Here is a 22,573-nt window from a genome sequence, read left to right on the forward strand (position 1 = left end):
TCAGCCATCAAAAAAAAAAAAATGAAATCTTGCCATTTGCAACAACGTGGATGGAACTAGAGGGTATTATGCTAAGTGAAATAAGTCAGTCAGAGAAAGGCAATTATCATATGATTTCACTCATATGTGGAATTTAAGAAACCTAACAGAGGACCATAGGGGAAAAGAGGAAAAAGTAAAACAAGACGAAATCAGAGAGGGCGACAAACCATAAGAGGCATTTAATCATAGGGAACAAACTGAGGGTCACTGGAGGGGTGGGGTGGGGGGATGGGGAAACTGGGGTGATGGACATTAAGGAGAGCATGTGACATAATGAGCACTGGGTGTTATATAAGAACAATGAATCACGGCCCTCTACCTCTGAAACTAATAATACGTTATATGATAATTAATTGAATTTAAGTTAAAAAAATACAAATTTTTAAAAAAAGGATAAAATTCATCAGTATTTCTGACAAGTTAGCCTATCATAGCTCACCTGCTGAGAAATTCATTCTTCCTAAACATAGTCCACAGCCGGGAGACGAAGATACAGGACGAGTCATGAATGAAGGAGGGGAATGATGGAGAAAGGGAGAAAGAGACAAGATCAAAAAGGATGACAGGGGACAGGAAAAATATACACTTCCAACATGCCATCTTTGACAGCGTTAGTCACAACACCAGATTAACAGGGCAAGATGGATTCACATTTCTAGATTAAATCTGAGTTTACAGAGAAGAACTCAAGAAGTTAAAAAATAATCTTATGATACATACATACATACAGTTAGTCAACATTTTGAAAACAACATCTTTACACATATTTGCCAACTAGAAAACAGGGAGAATAAAAACGAGATCATAGCATAAAACAATTCTTTGTGCCAAGCAGATAGCAATAATTTTTAAGCACTAGGGTTTATAAAATGCCATTCAATTATCTGAAGCACTGTCCATCAAATTTTATGACCAGTCTGTCCTCTGATACCCTGTGTCTCCATCACCTGGCCACACTAATAAGCACCTCATTTATTCAAGCCAGTCAGGTAAAGTGGTCTTCACCGGGCTCAAGGTCTTTCTTCTAAAATAGGCTTAAATGGATGCATATGTGGGAGTGTCCTAAACTGTCCCCTCCTCCCCTATACCCAGCCTTATTTATACCTGGCCTTTAAAAAGGAGAAACATCGTGTTTTACATTTAGCCTACATACATGACAATGCCTACTCTTATCTTTATCTAAATTCTGGGTCTTACAAAACCATGCTTTCCCGGCACTCTTGTTTCCGGCATGGTCTGTTGTAATAAAAAAACAAAAAAAAAAAAAAAAAAAAAAAAAACAAAGGGGCTCATGCAGCTGCTTGTGAATGAACAGCTGCACTCAGGATTGAGTTTCTAGCAAATGTGCAACAATTTCTCTCTATTGTGTAAAAGGAATGATTAGACTAAAAATCCACTATTTTCAAATCTGATCATTTCTTAAAGATGACTGAACAATGACCTGTCCCCATTTGCTGGAAACAAAAACACCACACAAGGGAGGTTGCCATACCTTTCTTGGACTTTCCTGCATTTAACAGAAGACAAAAGGACAAAGATTTCATTCATTCTAGAGCTTACAAAGGAACAGTTCACAAGTTGTACAAAAGCCAATAACCATTACAACTTTAAGAGCTGAGCTCCTGGGCTCTCTGCTTTAAACTCTGCTCTCAAAGATCTTTGTTTGCATGATTCACATTGTCAGTTCTATGAAAACAGTGCTGACGGAAGGAAGGCTTATACTTACACCATTGTCCTTGACGTATCCATTATGGACAAGCAGCAAAAAAAACAGTTTGTTTAAGTTAATTGTGTAAGTCCCTCCTACATGATAAGATCTATTACATTTGAGTTCATGAAAATGTGTTGGGTCCAATTTTTTCAAATCCATGGAATTTTACTTGCATTTGCTATTTTAGTGAAGCCAGTAATATGTTCGTGAAACAATTCGAAATGCAATTCAACCCTCCTGGTCTTTGTATGGGGTCCCCCCCTTTGTATGACCCCCCCCGTATGGGGTCAGTAGAAAATCCTGCCAATGTTTCCATCTATTGTGGCTCTGAAAACAGCAGTCCCTGGCCCCTCCTCCTCTGGCTTCACAAGACACCTCATCTCTGCTTGGACCAACACACAACATGATGGTTCTCTGTTTCCTCAGAAGCTACCTCATCAGGACCACATGAAACTCTTTAAGAAGTGCACTTGAGAGCTGCAGCAAGAAAGAATGGAGCAGCAATTTTCCCAGATATACAAAAGTGAAGTCCATCAGTGAAGAATCAGAGCAGAAAGATAGCTCAAAGTCAATGGATCTTGCAGAGTACATCCCTAATGGACCTAAGGGAATTGGCTCACATTTCCTCTATGAATCTAACATGGGAATTCCCATTATGTGTTGGGCAAAAAGAAATTAGAAAAATAAAGATTGAACATCCTTCAGTTTCACAATTCTCGTAAGAATCCTCTTACAGGATAATGTTAATAGCTCTCAAATTCACAAATCTCTCCATTTAGCACAAAGTTCTAGTTTTTCTTACTCATTAAGAAAATACTCTTGACATAAAATATGGTCTTGTGGCCAACTCAAGCTTTGAAATCTTCACCCAGTGGGAAAAACCCATTCAAAAAGTCTAAAAATATCACAGAAAAATACTTTAACAGAAAATAGACTTGACCCACAAGTGAACAATGATAAATGAGAGCCAAAATATCAAGACTGATGTATTTTTATTATTCATAAATCATAAGAGATATTTTAGCATATTGATAAATTATAAGATATATTTTAGCTTAAGAAATTATAGTAAAGAAAATAAAAGCAGAGTTCAATCAACTGTATATGATTCACATATTAACATTATAAACCTCTCATGCATTATAAATGTCTCTTATGAATACTACAGCCTCCATGAGCTCTTAAATCACTTCTGGTAATATTCAAAATCCTCATCCAAGTGAGATATATATATATATATATATATGTGATATATATATATATATATATATATATCACACATACATACATTTTTATATTTTATATATACCAAAATTCATTCATACACACACACACACACACACATTTTTTTCTCTTCTGGGGAGAAGGGCAGGAAACTAGTGTTTATCCCCTGGTACCACTGGCAGAAGGGCTGAGTAGTCAGAACTGAATCCCAAGGGTGGGCGGTGGGGGTGAATGGGTGACGGGCACTGAGGGGGGCACTTGACGGGATGAGCACTGGGTGTTATTCTGTATGTTGGCAAATTGAACACCAATAAAAAATAAATTTATTATTAAAAAAAAAAAAGAACTGAATCCCAGCCTGCTTGGAAGGAAGGGTTTCAATCCCACTAATGCATGAATGCATTTAGAACCCAAATGCCCACTACTCCATCAGCATCCCCCTTTATATCCTGGGCACTCCTCCATCATGGCATTTACCACATTTCATTTAAATAATCTATTACGTGTCTTCCTTCCTCACTAGAGTATAAGCATGTCAGGGGTGAGGACTGTGTCATTCATTTTCATTCTTGGTCTCTAGCACCATGCCTGCTCAAAAGTTAAGGCTCATATAAATTATTGATGTAAATGACTGTGTTGACACAACTCTAATCCTCTCAAGGAGAAACTCACCTCTGGAACTGCATTATAGTAATTTCTCCTAGCCCCACAAAGACTATTTGACAGCCCTATTATAAATGTAATGTATTATTACAAAGAGGTAAAAGATGCCGAGAATCAAAGTCTATCTGAAACCCAACAACCACATAGAATAAAAGCTCAGGCCACATTAGAAGCCCACAGGGGATACTGCCCTGGGCCACTAGTGTTCTACTGACTATGGCAGCTCAATGACTCTTCTGCGTATGTTTCAACAGTGGCTCAGCCACAGACCAGATAAGTGGCTTTAGTTAAGTGCCCTGGTGATCTCTGGATTTGCTTGGTCTCTTTTCTTTCTACCAAATGGGAAGGTTAGTAATTCCCTGGGGGCTTTCCTGGTTTGAGAATTCTATTGAATTTATAAAGTACAATGCGTATGTTTAAAAGCTGCCAGCCATACATATATTAGAAAAAGTTACCTTAGAACAGCAATAATGAGATCTAGATCCTTCCTCAAAGAAGACTCGTTAAGAACAAAACTGAGGATTTTGGTTGTTCCCTCCCTAATGATCCCCAACCCTGTTCTTGAGCTCTCTCCCTGAGAATTCTAATGCTTAACCACAGACATGATGTTTGACTTAAAAGGTACCTACCTCTGAGCATCCTCCGAGAGTCTGAGTCTTTGGTCATGGTTGCCAGCGAGTGAGGGAGTACACTGCCGCAGCTGTTGCTCTGTCCCAGGGGCAGGTGAGCCTGTGAGAACCGGGAGGAAATATCTCAGGCAAACTGCAGACCACATGGTCCTCCAGGATGGGGCCACATCTCCATTTCCATAGCACCGGTGTAAGCCCAGAGGGCAGGGAAGATAAGAAGGAGGAATGAAGGCGTCCCATTTATGCATGCTAAGTGGCAAAGGCCAGTCATGGGCCCTTCCAAGGAGCTGCACAGCAGGTTCAACACCACAGCAATCTCTCCAGTGGCAGCAATTCCAAAAAAAGAAGACAGATGGGGAAACGCTGTCCAAAATCACCCTTAGAGAACAACTAACGATCTTCATGCGTAAGGAGCCAAGGGCAGATGCAGGTACAAGAATGCATGCATATCATGCACAAGGAAAAGAAGAGCTGTATTTGTTACAAGTGTACCAATTTCCATCTCCCCCTGAAGACTGGAGGGACTGATGACCTACCCTAGTGGGCTTAGCACTTTTTAAGATAGAAAATCCTTAGTGTGACATAGACTTGAAATACCAGTTTATAAAATAGATTAAAACAAAGTGACTCTGATTAAGGACAGGGGAAGGGCCCCAAAGCCTGGCCCATGCAGAACCTCCTTCTCATTTGCCTCTCCCTCTCTTTCTGCAGTGACACCCTGGCCATGTCAGGAAAACATGAGTGAGGACTCAAGTGTCACACGTAGGTTCATAGTCCAGCTTCACTGCTAACCAGCTGAAGGCACTTGGGCTAGTTGCTTAGCTTCTTTACACCTCGCTTTGTTCATCTGTACAATGTGGAAAATAACGAGAACCTCTACTGAATAGCGTTGCTGGATTTTAAAATGAGAAAATCTATACAAAGAGCTTACTTAGTCCAGGAACAGGCTTATAGAAACAACTCTCAATTCTTATTCCTGGAATCCAGAGTTTATATTCCCCAATTTCCAGATCTGGGAGGCAGTCTTGGGAATCTGTCATGTAGGTGAACACTATCCACCATTTGTGTGGTGGTGGGAGAAAATACCCAGGACCAGGTCCTTCAGTCCCAGAGCGTACAATTCCAAATGTCTTCCGAATACAATAGAGTCATACATCTGCCCAACAAGCCAACTTGATGGTTTATTATTCAGCACTTTTTAAAAGAGCCTTTGCTCGTTGGCCAACATTAGGACAAGACTCACTGAATGCAAAGCCCCTGGTTCACCCCACGTCCTACCTTTGGGGTGGTGCTTCTCCCCATAGTAGCACTGCTGAAATGTGGGGATATGGAAGGTGTGGTTTTCTTTCGAGGCAAAGTGTCACTCAGATAGAGGCCTTCTTTATGCTGTTTTTTCCTTTCTTCCAGACTTCTAAAATGCTTTAAATGCAAATGTAAAGCAGAATAGCAAAACTTGACTAATTGAAACAGGTCACTGAAGAAATTAAGAAGTATGCATTTACAAAGAAGTTTTGGAATTTTAACACAGAATTTAAAAAAAATCAACTTATACTTGTGTTCACTAATAGACTAGGGCTAGCATTTGGTAAGATACATAGACACTGGAAGAATTTACTACTGAACCTAGAAACTTAAAAAAATCCACCTTTCACTTTCATAGTGCCTGCTGCCTTGGGGCCTCAGGACAACTTACAAATTATTATGATGGTCGCCATGTGGATGGCGGAACAGCCAGTGGACAAAGCAAGTAAGCAGTTTCTCCCCTTGTCTGTCTGGACAGTTTTGTATGATGGCACAGATCCCAGTGTGAGGAGAACAAGGAAGGGAGAAGGGAGAAGATGGAGAGAAAGAGCGAGTAAACAGGGAAGTTGTTTTAAAGTTGGAATAATATTTTAATTACATATAAACACTCCAAATCCATATAACGTTTAAGGTTACTCTTTTATTTAAAAAAGATCTTACCCAAGAAATCCCTACAGTAACCCCTTATATTTAAAAATCCTCTGGTTGATCATTTCTTTCTTATTTTTTTCAGATTCCTTAGGCAACATTTTTGCCAACTTGAAATTTGTCCAAATTTTTCTTAGCCTCTTCCCAAAATGCCTTGAGTAGTAATTTCCTAATTAGAGGTTCTTAGGGTTTGATCACTTTTTTTATAAGCTCAGGTTGTTGAAATACATCAAAATTAATGCAGATTTGAATTAGCAAATTTATGATCTTTAAACATGCCAATCATGAAATATATCTAAATTTTAACTTTATAATTATCTATTTATAGTAGTTAATATTTATTAGCCTAAAAGTAGCAAAGAGATATAGTCCTTTAATAAAAGGTAAAAGGCAGTAAAGATAACTTCAAGAAATGTAATGGCTGGACACAGCAAACCAGGACTCATCAAATTTGGGGATCCAGTCACTAGGACTCCTTACCATCTTCTGGGGCCAAATTCATATAACGTCTGATTATAGTTGAAAGGAAACCTCAAAACAGACTTTTTGAATACCCAAGCATGATTATGCACTAGATATACTAAAAGAAGGTTGACATTCATAATAATGAATTTTTTATTTAAAAGATATGATCAGTAAAAATTTCTATGAACCAAATGCATTCTTCGTGGTGTGACCCTGGACAAGCTATTTACCTCTGCTAAGCCTCAGTTCCCTAAATGTCAATAAGGAGTTAATTCCTATTTCTCAGGACTAGTAGACGGAAGAAATGAGATATTTATTTGTAAAATGTCTAGCACATTTTGACACATAGCAAGGGTATGATGTCCATTATTATGATTTCAATAAGTTTGTAAGGAAAATATTTTGCATTGACACAGCAACTTTTTATACTATGGATTTAATGGATATAATTATTATCATTTTGAAAACTACCTGAGACAAGTTGCAATATTTGGATTGAATGGGAACTGAAGCATGAAGACGTGAAACGTATCTAACTCCAATATGTCAAAAGTCAAGAGGGGACAATCAAGGTGTCAAAGTTTAGAACAATCCCAACACTCTTAAAAAATACTAAATGTCCTTAAAAAAATGTAAGAACAAAAACCAACCAGATAAAAGAAAACCTAGCAAAGGAATATGTTACTTTTCTTTTTTTAAAAATACTTTTGGAAAAGTGGAAGGCAAGATTCCACATTACTGACTTTGTTGTCAAGGTCAAAATCTCAGACTCTGAACACCAGTGCCTAAGTTACCTGTTGCTCCTGCTGCTGTTGCTGCATTCTGTGTTTCTTAGCTGGTAGAGGAGGAGGTGTGTCATTTAAAGGGAAAGGATCAACAGTCGGAGCCAGGACTTCCGGCCAAGGGGCTGATGGAAGTTGAGTGATAGGATGAGGAGAGAGGGTGGAAGGAAACATAAATCCAGAACAGACAGGTGATCTTTGCTTTATAGGAGAAAGAAAAAGTATGCACGTGTCCATATGAAATGAAAGAATAAGACAAAGAAATGAAATCGATAATCTCATTATTCTGTTTCCTTGTATTTTAATCACAAAGTCACAAATGATGGCCAGGAGCTTTCAATTTAGCCTCTTGTTAAAATTCCACTCTGGGAGCAACTTGGATCAGTTCTAAGGTGTTTTAATTTACTACTCGTTGCCCCTTCCCAGATGTTCTAAAAAGGCATAACATTAAAAAAAAAATCCATACCACAAACATAAAACAAAATCAAACTGGAAAAATGATTCAAACTAACAGTTTAAGAAAGGCTTTTTGGTTTCTATGAAAACGAGGTCAGGTCAGAGTGCTAAGATCTAGAGCTTATTGTCTTGAACTTAATTCTCTTGGCACTCCACTCTGCACCACCTATTTCATGATTTCCAATATGACAATCCATAGAACAGTGTCCCAGGTTGGTATGTTTTTCATACTCAGCATCACTCTGGCCTACTGGTCAACCAGACATATATGGGTCACACACATCTTCATTTTCAGGTAACCATGGGTTAATCTTTGACATGAGGAAAGCAGTGAATGAATGAAATGTCATGCCAACACACCTCTTTATTTTGTGGCTGGCTCACCAGCACAGCTGTGGTAGGCCCAGTGGCAACAGCGTCAGCGTCAGCAGGGAACTGAGTGGAAGGGGATAGATTCGTGGAATTGACACATGGCTCATTAAATTCATTTACACTGATATAGCCCTAAAAGGAGGAATTCAGAAATTAAACACAAAGAAAGCAAAAGCTGAGGCATGCGAGAGTATTAATGCTCCCAGTACAATGGAGTTAGCTTCGAGCGGCACAGCCAAATATCTGTGGAATTACCAAATGTTTCATTAAGGGAGTCATCAGCAATTAAAATGGATTTACGATGCTTAATCTTGAAAAATGATATTCCAAACATTACACACAATTTGGGGGGGGGGCGGGTGAAGTAAAAGATGACTATATTATAAACAACCCCAACCTTCAATTTTAAAATATGTAGAGGTATCAGCATTCATTCTGTTGATTGAATGAGGGTATCACTATCTAACACTTAAAATAACCACACACACACAAAAATCTGAGATATAAATTTACAATGCAATCACTCACTCCATAATTCAAGAGCCTTTTCTGCAAATCCTTATTTTTAGATTTTCCTCTTTTCTTCTGTTTTCTGACAAGATAGAGTATGAGTACAAAGTGGGCTGAGGACTTCAGGTTTTTGTACTAAGAAATTTTATAAATAGTAACTTATTTGTAATGCAATCTAGTTTTTAGGTATCTCAAATAAATGAGAATAAAAGGGACACTCATCCCCTCATGAGCCTTCCCTAGTAAGACACATGTACACACACACACACACACACACACACACACACACACACCAGAGGACCCCACCCCACCCCACCCCATCCAGATAGAGTTGTAGCTCGAAGCTATTTCAATTCAAGGCGGCTTCCTCAACTCTCAGCTCTACCAGAGGACAGAAAACTGCCTGTGACTTTTAAGTACAATGATGCACTTCTGGCTTCAGCTTCGAGAAAATAGCCATGAACCCAAACTTGCAAGAATCAAAACTCCTCAATTTATATTTGAGGAAAAGGCACTTGTAAATTTTCATGGAAAGTATTTATACAGGCCAGCCATAATTCTCACCACATCAACAAAACAGCAGGAAAAGCAGAATACAGAGTATAGAATAATATTCCACTTTTCAAAGTAAAACTGAGTTAAATTTAGCACTTGGATTCCTCTATTAGCCCTTCGATCCTTTAAAAAAGTGGTGCCAGGGTAGGCAAGATATCATTTTGCTGGTGAAGCAAAAATTTCAGGTAGGAAAGCAAGGTTTTCACTGGTAATTTATAATTACGACAAAGTGGAGAAAGCTAGAGTTGATTATTTATAAATTGTAGGTTTCAAAATGCTGCTGAATAGGGTCTTGTACTTCCTGGCAATAGACAGCATGTAAAGTTTCAGAAAATTAAACTGAAGTCAGGGGAGTTGACAGCTGGGTTTTTGAATATCACTTTATCTTTGATAATGAAGGGGAATGAAGAGAATGACTTTTCAGGTATTCTTTTGCTCAGGTGACAGTGCAGTGCTTCAAAATCGAGATCTGATTCTTCATACTCATAGGCCACATGACCTGACTTATTGCTCAAAAATGTATGCCATTTGTCAAAAGCAGGATTTGTTTAAAAGAGTTAGATATAAATTAATCACTCCTTAGAAAAAAAGAGAGAGAGAAAGGAAGGAAGAAATAACATCTTGTGAGCCAAGTCAGCTTAGTCCATGAAGAGAACATAGCTACTCAACAAACACAAGAGTTGGAGCCATACAAATGGCAAAAAGTCAAATGGGCTTTTGGCACCAGGAAGTCTGCAAAGAAAACGAACAACTCATTAACAGAAAAGGAAAGATTTTATTCTAGAACCAACGGGTAAAAAGACCTTAGAGCCTATCTAATTCATTTGGATGCCACAGCCCTTCAAATAGGTATGTCCTGAGTCAAACTGCACATCTTCCCTCTTAAACATGCACTATTCCCCTTCTTCACTACCTCAGGAAAAGGTCCTCGCTGGCCAGCTCATTATTCAAACTGGAAAAATGACATCACTCCTAATACCTCCCTTAATTTACTTCATCTTCACATCCAATTTATCAGCAAGAACTGGCAACTCTTGCCTTCAAAATATATCCACATCCAGCTATTTCTCTCCATCTCTCTGCCCTTGTGTGAAGGAAAGCCGCAGGCATCTCCAGTCTACATCCTTGCAATCACCTCTTTACAGGTTCCCCTGCTTCTCATCTTACTCCTCATAATCCTATCCCGCAGCCCAGAGTGATGCTTAACAAATGGACATCAAATAATATCACCCCCCCCTGCTTAAACCCTCTCACTCAGTGACTTCCCGGCCACATAAGATAAACCATATTTCTTTAACATGCCTCCCAAGCCCTGGTCCTTGCCCACTTCACCCACATTCTCTTCTTCCACTACACTCCATCCACTATGACCCTTTGTTCACTGAATCTGCCAGTTCCACGTTCTGAGTAATGGAGAGAAACTATGAAACTGAATGATCTAATTAAGCTCTTGTAGAAATATTTCACAAAATGCTTCCAAGATAGATGTTATTCATTCTTACTACGTGATGAGCATTTACTTCATATACCTACACACATACACACACACAATACTTCCTATATTGGAAGTCTTAACTCCACTTTTAAAAAGATATTTATAAATAAAGGTTTTTTTTTTTAATTACACAAATTTTTATGCAGAAGCAAGTTTTTCTTTAGTTTTTTGGAAAAAAAACAAATATAAAGAAAGTTATTTTCAATTGGGAAAGATGATAGCCACACTTGTGGTGGATGCAGCATATTCTATAAACTTGCTGAATCACGATGTTGTACACCTACCTGGAACTAATGTAACACTGTGTGTCAACTATACTAAAACACACACACACACACACACACACACACACACACACAGCTATTTCTTTCTCACTCAGGGTTATGACTTTCCAAATTAGAGTTAAAATATTCTTCCACTATAGCAGCATAGCTCCATTAAAAGGTATTTCAGAAAGATGGATGTTTGGAATAAAGAGTGTGTGAGTGTGAGTGTGTGTGTGTGTGTGTGTAGCTTAATGTAAATAGGATTTTCTGATTTAGGGAGGAGAATAGTAGAAATCGCTTTGCGGGAAAGAAAGAAACAGAAAAGAAAGGAAGCAGACTATCTTAGCAAATGTGCATTTTCATGTGCCCTCAGACTTAGGAGAAAGAGAAAGAAAGTAAGAAAGACGGGAAGAAAGAGGGGAACTGAAAAAGGAAATGGCAGGGAGGGAATTTAAGACTAATCTTGGCGTGGATCCTAACTTGTTTGCAACTCCAAGTTAACCCACAATGTCACTGTCAAGCATAGTCTGTACCCGCTCACATGCGCGCCCGCGCGCACACACACTCACACACACAGTGCATCTGCATTAAACACAAAAATAATCCATAAAATCCTCAAAACATAAATAAAAGGCAGGAAAACCATCACAGCATCGAATGCTTTCTAAGTCCTCCAAGTTAATGTTTTCCTATTGAGTTAATCACAAAAAACTGAGGCACATCTCTTGATTTCTAAGCTGGCATGAGTAGACATGTAAAATCATAGCTTACCTCTTTTAGAGTACTGGGGTTGACAGGAAACCCCTTCCCCCCAGAGAGGCTGGAGTATTTCTTTTCCAAATTACAAAGATTTTCCTTTTCCTGAAGAAACACAAAATCTATTAAGCTTGGTTAATCGTGGATTTCCCTAATGATTAATAACGTTGACTGTTTTATCATGTGACTTATTGACTCTTCATATATCTTCTTTGGTGAAGTGTTTGTACTCAAATCTCTGGCTTGTTTTCTCTTAATTATTTATTGTTTATTGATCATTATTGAATTGTAGCAGTTTGTAATATATTCTGCGTTTAAGTCCTTTGTCATATCCTCTTTAAGAAATCCTTGCTTGCCCCAAGGCCAGGGAAGTATACTTGCAGTCCTATATTTTCTTCTAGAAACTTCATCACTTTAATTTTTATGTTGCAGTCTACGATCTGCCTTGAATTAATTTATATGCATGGTGTGAGGACAGACGCATTAGGATTCACTTGTTTCCATGTGTCCCAGTTGATCCAGCACTATTTGTTGGAAAGACTTTCTTTTCCCTACTGGATTATCTCAGAGCCTTTTGTCAAAAAAAAAATCAATGGACGGTATATGTGTGGGTCTATTTCTGGACTTTCTGTTTAGTTCCATTGATCTTTATGTCCAGCTGTATCAGCACCACCACATCATTTTAAATACTCTAGCTTTAGAGGCAACCTTGAAATCAATTAATATAAATCCTCCAACTTGGTTCTTGTTCAAAATTATTTTGGCTATTCTATGCTCTTGGCATTTTCAGAGTTGACTCTCATTATTTGTAATTCTTATGTTCTATAAATTTGCCATGAACACTGAATTGTAATTCAGTAAATACTGAACTGTTGTTCCTGCAGGAAATACAGAAGTGGGTTACTGTGGGCTTCTGGTCAAAATAATTTCATCAGTTGATCAATACATAACTCTGCTTTATGTGTGTTTCTGTTAAAGACGGCTTATTGATATACATGGTTGATTCATAAACACTGAACTCACAGCTAAAAGCACTGTAGCTCATGCCTGAATGAAGCTTATTTAACACGTTATTTTCTCCCTGAAGCAGATCACAACCTTCCGGCCCTTAGGAACACTAGACAGTACGTTAGCACTATCTATGCTGGGAGGCATCTTAAACAGCAAAATCACCAAAAAAAAAAAAAAAAAAAAAACCCACAAACTATGTAAAAACATATCACTAACTAGTGCACAACAAAAAGGATACTTATTTACTCTATGGGAGTTGAAACAGGAAGGTAGAGCCAACCTCAGCCAGGAATGTGCATGCTGAGACAAAATTTTTATTGCTCTACACACGTCAGTGAATTGTATGACAAGTATTGATTTGGGGGCTACAAACAAATTTTAGTGAGTAGGCAAATTCACAAATAGAGTCCATGAATAACGCAGATCAACTATAAATTTTAGCATGAACTTATCAATTTCTACAAAAAAGTCTGTTGGAATTTTTTTTTTTTTTAGATTTATTTATTCATGAGAGAGAGAGAGAGAGAGTCAGAGACACAGGCAGAGGGAGAAGCAGGCTCCATGCAGGGAGCCCGACGTGGGACTCGATCCCAGGTTTCCAGGATCAGGTCCTGGGCTGAAGGTGGCGCTAAACCGCTGAGCCACCAGGGCTGCCCGTCTATTGGAAGAATTTTTATTGAGATTGAGATGGAGCTATAGATCAATTTGGGAAAATACAAATTGTGGTTATAGATCACAATTTTTGGAAAAGAATCATATTTTATATATTTTAATGAGGAAGTGGTATTTCTGTGATTGTGATTACTCATTTTTAAAAGTCTATCACTAAGAGATTTTTCCCATTTTTTTGCTAAAACTTTAGAAACTACTTAAATCCTCCATATTACACTATTTAATTTAAGCTGTCGCTTTGGATATCATGTGCAAAGGGTGGTGCAGAGGTTAATGGAACCAGAGTTCATTCCCAGAGCAGGAGACAGGGATGGAGAATATAAATCCATTCCAAGATTTCTAGGTGCCAAAGAAGCAGGAGGAGGGGTATTGTCAGGGATCTGTGTGGGCTACATAGGCACACCTTGAATAAACTCATCATTCTAGGTAAAGGACCAGTTTTCTCTCCCTTCTCAGCCTAAAAATAGCTTGGTAGCTAAGTTGAGAATATTCCAACTACATTTCTTGTAGGTAGGATCATGGTCTAGGCTTATCCTTTAGTCCCTCATTCTTTTTCCTGTATGTTATTCTGGGTCCATCTCATATTTTCAGAATCCCAAGTGTCATATCGTAGGCAGTGGCCTACACACAAGGCTCAGTTCTGAGGCTAGCCCCATCAACTTTAATTTTTGGTATCTTAGACTTGAAATTAGACCAGGCACTATGTTAGAAAACCCAGCAGGTGGGCAAAGAAAACCCTTTACATGCATGTTAGGCACTGAGCAGATAGGAACACAGTCACTTTAGTGAGGATGATCTTGCCCCCTGGCAGGGTATCTACCTAGCCAATGAAGCCAAACTAAACCCAAGATGGTAACTGCCAGGATGACCCACATGCAAATAACTGGAGTTTGACACCACAGCAGCTGAGTCAAAATGTTTGACAGCAGCAATAAAAGCAAAATATGTTCCACCTATCTGATGAAAAATCTGTGTTTTCAAAAGAAGAAAATTCAAAAACGTATGTGGTTTTCATAGTTTGAATTTTCACACCATGGAAAAAGCATGAGGAAAATGTCCTTGCTTATTTTCTGAATTAGAGTGAATTGTTTGCAGAGCATCAGCTTATTAATGTGGAGAATTAAATAAAAATGTGTATTACAAAGTCTTCTTTAAATTATAATAAACTATTCACTATTAAAAGATACTTTCTTTGAAGGAAGCAACTTTGCCCAAGTTAGAACCTGAGTTCTACTACAACCAGTGCTAAAAAAGGAAATACTTACTCTTTGCAACATCATTATTAAATTATTCTTTTCTTTCACAAAATGATCTTGTTCTCTCTGAGCCTGCTGGACAATATGATTGGCTTGCTTTTTCAGTGCAGAAATTTTTTCCTGAAGAAAAAAAAAAAAAGATGATCGTATACAGAGGCACCTTAGACATTCACTGGTTTGCCAGTATGTCCTGGAAAATGGAAAAGTGTTTACAACTGGATTAGCGATGGCCACATTTTCGTTGGTGGTAGACAGTGATTATACTGAGACCGTGAGGCAGTTTCTTTGACCTGCCAAGCTCAAGGCTTTTCTTTACCTAAGGCCAATATAGTCCACGTGGTTTAAAATCTATTTGAAGAATGCAGAAGTCAACAGGAAATCTTGTTTTAGACTTGGGAGATGCTTCATGGGAAAAATAACAATGTAAGTTCTTATTTAAGCTGAGAGCTTAAGAAGTCACCATTTTCATTTCCCTTTCCCTCAATTTTATTGGTTTAGTACAGAGCACTGGGATGTGATTCTAAGTTTTGGAACAAGAGCTGAATTCTGGGGCTGGACATCTGGGTGGAGCCAGCGATAAGCACGGGATGCCAAGGCGCTATTCAAATGGCAATAAGCTATCAGCCAGCTTCGAGAACTAGGAGCAGTGGAAACAGAACTTCCAAAATAGATGTTGTTCACAGAATTATTCTAGATCTAGTTACTACGATGGCAAAAGCAAGTCACTTAAAACAAATATCTGAATTTCTGATTTTTCTCTCCCTTGGTTTTCACATCAATGAAAAATACCAGATTTTATTCATAAATGCACCTACAGCATTAAGTAACAATAACTGTTACACATCTCAGCTTATCTAGCTCGGAGCACCATTTGGTATGTAGATGGCAGGTGCCATAATCTGTCAAATGTGACATGTGGTGAAACACACAGATATATTCAGATATAAAGATAAGGAGACAGAGGGCTATATTAATGAGGATTACTGTCACGGAGCAAGGGGCAAATTTGGATTTTTTTTTTTTCTAATGAATAACTCCTGGCAAAAGTACCTTTCGAGTCACAATATTCCGTTGATATTCAGCTACTTCACGCAGGAGCTGTTGGGTCAGGTTCTCCTTTTCCTCATCCAGACGGCTCTCACGTTCAAGCTGCTGGAATTCTAGGTCTTCAAAGTGTTTGCTCTCCACGTCCAACAGGTCGGCGTCCTTTGGAGAAAAGGCAATGGAAACAAGACATATTGGAATGGCTGTGGCCTTCTTAGCATAAAGGAAAAATTACTAAAAGCAAACAGTCCAAAATATCTTTCTAGTTACTAAGCTGACCAGGGTTGGAAGATGATAATCCTCTCTTTTGGAGTGAAATCCCAGGGTAGTGACCATTAGAATGGAATTGAACTGGGGAAGAGAAGTATTGGTTTGACCATCAGTTTTAGACTATTCTGTGGATGTAGGAATTCTTGTTAAAACTACTAGGTGGGTGTAAAGTTGACTTTGAAGTATAAAAAGAATTCAGCAAATAACGAAACGTTATCCACTGACCAAGGTGTGACATTCTCTCTTGAGAAAACAATTTTCCAAAATTTTCAAATGAAATGAGACTTTAGTATAGAGATTAAATTTGAGATTCCAAAGTTATTGACTGTAAAAAAAAAAGACTAAAAATTTGGTACACATACAGATTAGACCTATAATATATATATATATATATATATATATATATATATATATATCATGCATGCTCAAATAATTTTATGGAAAGGAGAAGTTGCCAAAAACATTTGGCGGTTGGTATTCTTACACTGGGCTTCTGTGAATCCCTTAAAATTATTTACAAAGATTTTTGTTTTTTTATTTACAAAGATTTTTACTGGAAGAGTGGAAGCACAGCGTTCATCAGGCACAAAGGGTGACTCAAATGGTTAAGCAATGTTACTCTGGGAATAATTTGGGGACATTTAAGAAAGATCAGAAATCATAAAAATCAGATGATCTAGAACAGACATTTCCTAATCAATGAAGTGTCTGAAGACAGAAGTGAATCTGTATCTGTGCAGAGGCTGGCACATGTTGTATGAATCATTCTTGAACCTACACCAAAAAAAAAAAAACCACCTCCTTAATTTTGGAGCCTTTGACAAAACCATAAATGTGGTATGTATAGAAGATTTCAAAAAATGAATAATTTGTAAATAATCTATTGCCAAAAAGAAACAGCAGCTGGGCTATATGATTTACGACTCTACATAGGTAAAACAGCCAGAGCATGTGTTTTTTTTTTTTTCAGTCAAAACATCAGAAAGAATTGGATAAATATGATAAATGAGATTTATATCAGTTTTTAAACATACCTCCCCTTCTTTTGGTTTTTATGTGAGTGATAAATTAAGCCTTGTAATCAAATGGAATAATACATTTCTGTCTTCTGGAATGACTTACATTCTGAGGATGATTCATAGAAGGACAATTAGCTACCCTGTAATTATAAGCGGCACTATAGCAACAAGACTATGTCAACACAGTGGATTCTTAAAACTTAAGAGCAAGAAAAACAATTTGAAAAACATATTCAGCATTTCTTAGCACTTTTTTTACAGTTTAATTGACCAATCAAAAAGTGGTCTTGGTTTCAAGTTATAGGTTGACATTTCAAATTTATCAGACATTTTATGCTTATAACTTCTAAAGGAATGAATGAATTTGGGCCCAATCTACTCACTACTAATGTAATTAAGAGATAACTTGAGAGTTATGTCTAAAAACAAAATGCTTGCAGTCTTGAAATATCTGCATCAGTAGATATATTTATTTACACAGTCATTCACACTCCAGTTTTTACAGTCTTTCAGTTGAGCTTGGTTTGTGGCTAAATATTGACAGAAATAATTTCATAAACCTTCTTTTTTTAGTTTGTAAATAAGCTTTACTCAAAGTGAGTATATGTCTCACATATGCCCACTATGCCAGTCGGTTGCTCATTCCACATGTGGTTAATAGGCAACATGTGTTATCTTAGCCGCATGAAGGTCACAGAGCCACTAATTTGTCTGTAGTAAATATTTAAACTGTTGCATGAAAATGATAGCACACTGGGTAAGAAAGTTGAAAATTAAAGCTAAGCTCAGCACTCAGATTCTGCTGGTATAATCATCTGATCAAGTTGTCCAAACAATTAGAATGTGTGTATATAAACTTATACTGTAAAAGAAAAACAACTAGGGAGGGGGAAAGAGCTTCGAGAAGATTTTAGATAAGAATAAGAATTCAGGGGATGGAATTTGGGGATATATATATATATATATATGTATATATTACTGTGTGCTGTTTAATGGAGCACACAGTAATATATACAGGAAGCTCAACATCAAGGGCATGACTAGTTGAATGAAAATTTTAACTAAGCTTCACTCGCTAAAAGGAACATTACAAATCTCTACTGGTTGGCAAGCTCAAAGGCCAAAAGTGAAAAGACATAAAACAGCTGCGCTCAAGAAAACTCAATGCAATTCCTTCTTTCCAATAACTGTTTTGAGAATTTATATGGAAGAAGTTTACATGCAGTCCTCTGTGGGTTGTTTTGTTTGTTTGTTTTTGTTTGTTTGTGTTTAGCAGAGGGACAGAAGGAGAGAATAGATGTGGTATGGCAGGAGAGATTACAGTAATAATTTCATGACAGCTCAAAATCAACTTTGAAAACAAATTCAGGTGGGGCTCAGAGTTTGTTAACGTTTCTCTATCTTATGCCCTAAAGTCAAACACTTTAACTGCACAATTATGGCGTTTGGAAAAACACAATGGGGATCCCTGGGTGGCGCAGCGGTTTGGCGCCTGCCTTTGGCTCAGGGCGTGGTCCTGGAGACCCGGGATCGAATCCCACATCGGGCTCCTGGTGCATGGAGCCTGCTTCTCCCTCTGCCTGTGTCTCTGCCTCTCTCTCTCTCTGTGACTATCATAAATAAATAAAAATTAAAAAAAAAAAAAAAAAAAAAAAAAAAAAACACAATGGAAATCATTAGTGCAACCTTCTCACTTCATATAGGAGGACACTGAGACCCACAGAAGTTGAATGACTTATCGAAGATTAAAGGATAAACTGATTGTAAAGCCAGGGAGAAAAAAGGTCTCCTAATTGTTGATATCACTGAGTGTGTGTGTGTGTGTGTGTGTGTGTGTGTGTGGCTCAAGAGACTGAAATCAACCATTCAGGTGAGTAAAGTATCAAAAGTACAAGAAAACTGTCCTAGCCAGGTGTCTCCTCCATTTAATAGTGGAACTTATCCTGGCAAATGAAAGACTCATTTAACTTCTGCTTTCTTTCCCACAATGCTTGCATCCCAGGGAACCATTCAGCTGGTGAGCCCCCATCAACCATATATAACTCCTCCGATGAAAGCTGTATTCAGACTCTAAAGCAGGGAATTAGAAATAAGAAACCCAGTCATAAGTCCACAGTGTTGTGCATAGAAAACTCATTCCATCATTTCAGCTTAAGTGTTTGGGATAACACACTGTTTAAGAAAATGATGTTCTTCCTTTCATTTATTTTTTATTTTGTATGACTTGCACCCTAATGAAGTTTGTGGTAATAAAATCACCTTTACTAAATCTAGTTTAAATGCCTTCGGGAAAGCTCTGTAATGAAGTGGTATTCTGAAGTGTTTGAAGTCTGAAGGGAAATGAGCTGTGGTAACACAGGAAGTTCCTAGTATGAACGGACTTGTCGTGAAATAAGTGAACTTTTTACTGATGAAGCCATGGGATTGGTGGAGAGTTACTCTGGTCATCATCCTTGTAAAATAGAATTAGTAGACCTCTTAATGCAGGTGAGCAGAGGCTACTACAAGCCAGTTATCTCTCCCAAGGAGAGGGATTTACAGTAAGAACTTTACACTCTGCTTGGAGAAGAAGAGGAAGGGGTCTTTGCCGTGAAATAGTGGAACAGACTGTCTGCGTCACTGTCTGTCCTCCTTTGGACATCCTTAGAACATACGTATGAGTTATCCTATAGAGGCTAGATTAAACAGTCTTTATTTATATCAATCTGAGTCTCAGTTATTCATAGAATTTACCAATTTTTATTTGCAGCAGTGTTTATGAAGAGTACAAGCAATAACAGGATAACCAGAGGCAGAGAAGAAAAAAATACAGAAGTTGTTGCCAACTCTAAATAAAGTAATATGACCATTGTGTAAAATCTTTAGTGATAAGGAGAGTTGAAAGCCAGTGAACGAATATAAAAGCCAGTTTCCCAGTCTCTTTGGTGAACCAGCATACATACAAATTACAAGCGAAAATAATTTCACAAATGCTATTGTTTTCCCAATTATTTTTATCATAAAGATTTCCAGAGAATTATGACCCTGAAGGACAGGAAGTTTCATCTTCTTACAACAAATTCAGCTGTATACTATAAAACGAGGAAAGAGGAAGAAATGTTGTTGGGACTTTTCGATCCAACACAGTAAGAAAGTTACTATTTGGCAAAATATTAAAATCATTACGCTGCAGGTCAACTATTGGTTGACTTTGGTACTATTTATTAAGTGCTTTCAACATCTGTAATACACTGAAAAGTTTTAAATGTAATTTTTTACAACCTGGTGATATTCTAAGGCATCAAGGGGTTTTTTTTTTTTTTTTTCTTTTCATCAAGGGGTTTTGTATTAAAGGCCATCTTAAATATCCCCAAGGGTGGGCTACCTTAGCTGATTTTCCACTTGCCCACTCCCAAGAAGGTCCTGACAGAGTAACATGAATGAAACAAGCCTTCTTTTCTACCCACATGGAACCATTAGTTGTTAGTCACTTAGCACAAATTACTATTACATGATCCTTGTAGAGATCCAAGACTGTTCCCCAGGGTCACAGTTTATTGGGGCTGCTGTTCAGAGCAAACAACCCAGTCATTCAGAGGCTCTGAAATATTAAGTGGTCTTACCAGAGCCTGTGAAACTCTCCACCTCAAAGCCTCATTTCAGCAGATATCCAGCGTGGCCATGTTAAGCATCGCCAACTTTATTGATCAGAGAATAACCCGATAAAACCCACCACAAAGTCCACGCTGCGCTAAGCTCTAAAAAATTATGATGCTCATCTGAGAAGATGCTGAGGGCACTGCCCTGCATCTTGGGTGTTGGTGTTTGCTGTGACTGTGCAAAAAAGTTCAGTGTCCCCATGAGGCAGAAAGAAAAAGAAAAGCAGTGAGCGGTGATGGGAAGCAAATCAGAGAATAGGATAATTTTTTGGACTCATGTATAAAATCAGGCTGAGAGAAAAAAAACATCCAAGGGCAAACAGTACTCACAATGCAGCAGAGAATGCAGGGAAAGATGTCAGCTGATTTACAGGCTACAAGCTTGGTGTGAGTTATGTGTCGGGAGCGGCTCTCTTCTGCTACAAAGAACGACTCCAAAACTGTTCTTGCATTATAAATTGGTAAAGGATTCTAACAAAGAATTGTTTAACTGCTTAGCATGAAATACTATATAGACTGTCAGCATGCAAGTTTCTATTTCAAAAGTATCTAACGACCAGAACTTAAGCAAATTTATGCCGTGTGAAGGAGGAAGTCATAGGTTAAGGGGGACTTCATTGAAAAAAACATCAAAAACAACAACAACAAAAAAAAAAAAAAAAAAAAGAAAAAAACCACAACTGGCGCATTCCTGTTTGCTACTGACCCTCTTCAGTTGTTGTTGTAATTGTTCCCTCATGGACTCAGGACAATTGTCCAGCTGGGTCTTCTGCTCGGAGTAAAGCTCCTGAAGCCTCTCTAGTTTTTCCCTTTCAGCATCAAGCTTTACCTTCTCCTGAAGTTCAGAAATCAGAAAATAGAAGAATAGAGATTACCTTCACACCCAAGGCAGGCGTTAGTGAACATTTCCCAAGGATAATGTAAATACACACACACACATATACACACAAGCTAGATATCCTATGGATGTGGAAACATACCTTGTTAGTGACTAAGATAAGGGGGTGGAAGTGGAAGTAAAAAAAAGGGGGCCCCATTTCTGCATTCTCAAAACACAGTCCACTTCACTGGGTATTGGCAATGACCCCCAACCTTCCATCCTTGCTGCCTGCCTTCCCTCCTTCCTGTCCCCATGTTTTAAAGCAGAAGAAGCTGGTCAGTGGTCAACAAAGGACAAAAGAAATGCCAACCAAATCTACGAGATAGCCTTGCAGAGGGTCCCTTGGCAAAGGACCCAAGGAAAGTAGTCATTTACCCCAAGTACTATCATGGTCCAATCTGCTCAAGGCACTTGTTAAGCAGGCTTTGGAAATTAATGTAATTTTGTTCTCAGACCAGAAGCATGCCAGGTACGCATGCCAGGTACACAAGGGGACACCCTGATCATCTGAAACAGGTCTAGCTGTTTGGCCAACTTCGAAGCTTAAACAATTAGAAAATCTGATTCTAAGAAGAGCACTGGATTCAAAGGCTAGGAGAGCAGGGAAGAAGGCACCCCTGACAAAGCAGGCAGAGGAGGCGTATTATGCAATGTGGCTACGCCGACTTGTGACATTTACTGTGGAGATGAAGACTTGTCTAGATTGACGTTGAAAATACTTGAAACATGGACTGTAGAGAAAAAGAAAGGAGAACACCCAGGTGTCAGAAAATAGAAGAGAAAGGAGGAGATGACACCAAATCCCTCCTCAACCACACACTCCAAGGGGGCCTAGACATTCTCTGGCCTCTACCAGGCAAGACTTGTAAGACAGCGATTACACAGCCTTACACGTCACCTTTTCAAC

General features: G+C 38.3%; 1 protein-coding gene and 1 long non-coding RNA gene across 27 annotated transcripts in view; one reads left to right on the forward strand and one right to left on the reverse strand.

Moving 5' to 3' along the window:
- LOC140625106 (uncharacterized) overlaps positions 1-20,254 on the forward strand; it is a 30,876-nt gene extending 10,622 nt beyond the window's left edge. Inside the window, exons 3-4 of one of the 3 annotated variants that reach the window (XR_012024476.1) lie at positions 5,930-6,016; positions 19,898-20,254. This is a non-coding gene — a long non-coding RNA (uncharacterized lncRNA). Of the gene's footprint in view, positions 1-2,179; positions 2,436-5,929; positions 6,017-19,897 lie in introns of those variants that run through there. The other 2 variants (XR_012024478.1, XR_012024477.1) reach the window with 2 other exon arrangements.
- Positions 1-22,573, reverse strand: part of PHLDB2 (pleckstrin homology like domain family B member 2) — a 217,411-nt gene that overhangs the window by 22,868 nt on the left and 171,970 nt on the right. For 5 of the 24 annotated variants that reach the window (XM_072812364.1, XM_072812362.1, XM_072812368.1 and 2 more), the window contains 9 exons: positions 21,493-21,621; positions 15,866-16,021; positions 14,825-14,935; positions 11,892-11,981; positions 8,283-8,426; positions 7,479-7,667; positions 5,548-5,688; positions 4,270-4,369; positions 482-502 (listed from right to left, as the gene is read on the reverse strand). In XM_072812364.1, coding sequence (XP_072668465.1) covers positions 482-502; positions 4,270-4,369; positions 5,548-5,688; positions 7,479-7,667; positions 8,283-8,426; positions 11,892-11,981; positions 14,825-14,935; positions 15,866-16,021; positions 21,493-21,621 — 1,081 coding nt within the window. The remainder of the gene's footprint in view (positions 1-481; positions 503-4,269; positions 4,370-5,547; positions 5,689-7,478; positions 7,668-8,282; positions 8,427-11,891; positions 11,982-14,824; positions 14,936-15,865; positions 16,022-21,492; positions 21,622-22,573) is intronic. The other 19 variants (XM_072812365.1, XM_072812363.1, XM_072812381.1 and 16 more) reach the window with 16 other exon arrangements.

The sequence above is a fragment of the Canis lupus genome, chromosome 35 (genome assembly GCF_048164855.1).
Source record: "Canis lupus baileyi chromosome 35, mCanLup2.hap1, whole genome shotgun sequence".
Lineage (NCBI taxonomy): Eukaryota > Metazoa > Chordata > Mammalia > Carnivora > Canidae > Canis > Canis lupus.